Genomic DNA, 1,770 nt, shown 5'->3' with positions numbered 1-1,770 from the left:
ATCATTTTACTCCCTTATCTTACATGCATAACAAACTAGATGAAAGCAGAAGATGATGAATATAGGACAACATTATGACACACATTATAATTAATACATTCACAGAAAAACAGAGCTTATTTTTCCTAAAAATTTAGAAATGTGAATTTTAAGATTTGTGAAATGCCAAGTATGCTCTGACTACAGTTTTAATAATACAGATGACTACCAACTATAAAAAGATATATCTAACATGACCTGTTTTATAAAAATATTAAAGGAGATAATCCTTGTATTTCTAATTGACAAACAGAAAAATTACATACAGGTATATACACATACTGAGTTAAATGAAACCCAAAGAGCCATAGTTTGTATTTCCAATTAGATAATTTATTGGTCGTCAACATCAGTCATTTCTTAGGGCCCAAGCTAACAAATTCCAGGAAACATGAGACAGAGATGCTTATAACTAATAAATAAGTAATAAATTCTCTTTAATTCTTAAGGTTTGGGTGTATACAGGCCTAGGGAAATTTCAGTTTAAACAACTGAATAACGTTGTTTCAAATCCACTCATGGTAGCAGATGTTGGGTTATTACAGCCAGAGTTTAGTAGAAGCTGGAGAAACCACATCTTCTAAAGAATAGTGGACGGTGACAGCAGCCAGACCCAAAGCTTCCGAAACCAGAGCCACATCCGTAGCCTCCGAAGCCAGAGCCAAAGCCCAGCGAGCGGAAACTGCCACATCCACAGCCACGGCCAAAGCCCAGGCCGCCAAAGCCTCCGTAGCCATAGCCCAGGCCTCCATAGTGGTTGCTGTAATGGCACATGGTGTCAGGGGTGGGGAGTCTGGTTTGCTGTTCAAGACCAGGTCCCGAGTATGGATGTCAGCATGTGCGGAAGGATCTTATATACTCTGGTCACAACACATGGTGATACATGACGCCATTCCTTTGTACCATTCCAAACTGTGCATTTAAGGGAGGCCAATTGTTAATGTTTGCTGATACAAGGAGAGGCACACACTCATTATATTGCTTGACCTTGCATAACTGCCTGACTAAAAGTTCCTTGAACTCATTCCATTCTTTTTTAATTAAAAAAAAAAAAATTTGTTGTCAAAGTCACAAATTTGTGTTGGCATAGTCACAAAGTAAAAATTTCCTGAATAGAATTCTTCATTACTAAGCATATTGCATCATTCATATTTGATAGTGTTTTCTCATAAGTTTTTTTCTCATTTCTCATTTTCATAGCATTTTTTGGATTGTTGTGTATTAATTCCACCTAGATTTAAATACAATGATCAAAATTTAAAATTTTAAATTTATAAAAGTCTTCAAATAATTGTCAGTTTTATTGCCCATTTGCATATCTATAATATATATATAATATTCTAATTCAATATGTACAGATATGTAAATATATATAATATATATACATATACACACAAAGAAGCTATTTTGTTTTTACATATGACATACAAAGCATCCTTTCGGTTTATAAATTTAATAAAATTTATCTCAGGAGTGGCAAGGAACTTTCCAAGGGAAAATACTCACTTTCATAACCAGTCTGAAAACCATTATAAAATATTGCCTCACACCATAACCCTCTTTTCCAGAAGGGACAATAACCAAAATATGGCCTATAAGTGCAGATGATCCTGGCTCTATGCTTTTCAGTTACTATCTTGCTTCTCTTCTCTTCTTTATTATTCGTGTATCCTTCTTCTGGGAAACCTCTCTTTAAATCCCACTCAGCATTCATTCCCAGGCATGCTAGCA

The 1,770-nt window shown here is 35.0% G+C and overlaps 1 protein-coding gene across 1 annotated transcript; it reads right to left on the bottom strand.

Moving 5' to 3' along the window:
- Positions 1-583: 583 nt before the first annotated feature.
- LOC132346256 (keratin-associated protein 19-3-like) lies at positions 584-813 on the bottom strand. Its single transcript, XM_059890333.1, has one exon. It carries the CDS (start codon positions 811-813, stop codon positions 592-594), a length of 222 nt encoding a protein of 73 aa, XP_059746316.1. The 3' UTR covers positions 584-591.
- Between the last annotated feature and the right edge of the window lie 957 nt (positions 814-1,770).

The sequence above is a fragment of the Bos taurus genome, chromosome 1, assembly GCF_002263795.3.
Source record: "Bos taurus isolate L1 Dominette 01449 registration number 42190680 breed Hereford chromosome 1, ARS-UCD2.0, whole genome shotgun sequence".
Taxonomy (NCBI): Eukaryota; Metazoa; Chordata; class Mammalia; order Artiodactyla; family Bovidae; genus Bos; species Bos taurus.
Note: the sequence above shows the minus strand (reverse complement) of the source record. Positions and strands in the feature narration are given on the sequence as shown.

Excerpts from the sequence above, each read along its gene's own strand:
- LOC132346256 (XM_059890333.1), bottom strand. The coding sequence starts at position 813 with ATGTGCCATTACAGCAACCACTATGGAGGCCTGGGCTATGGCTACGGA.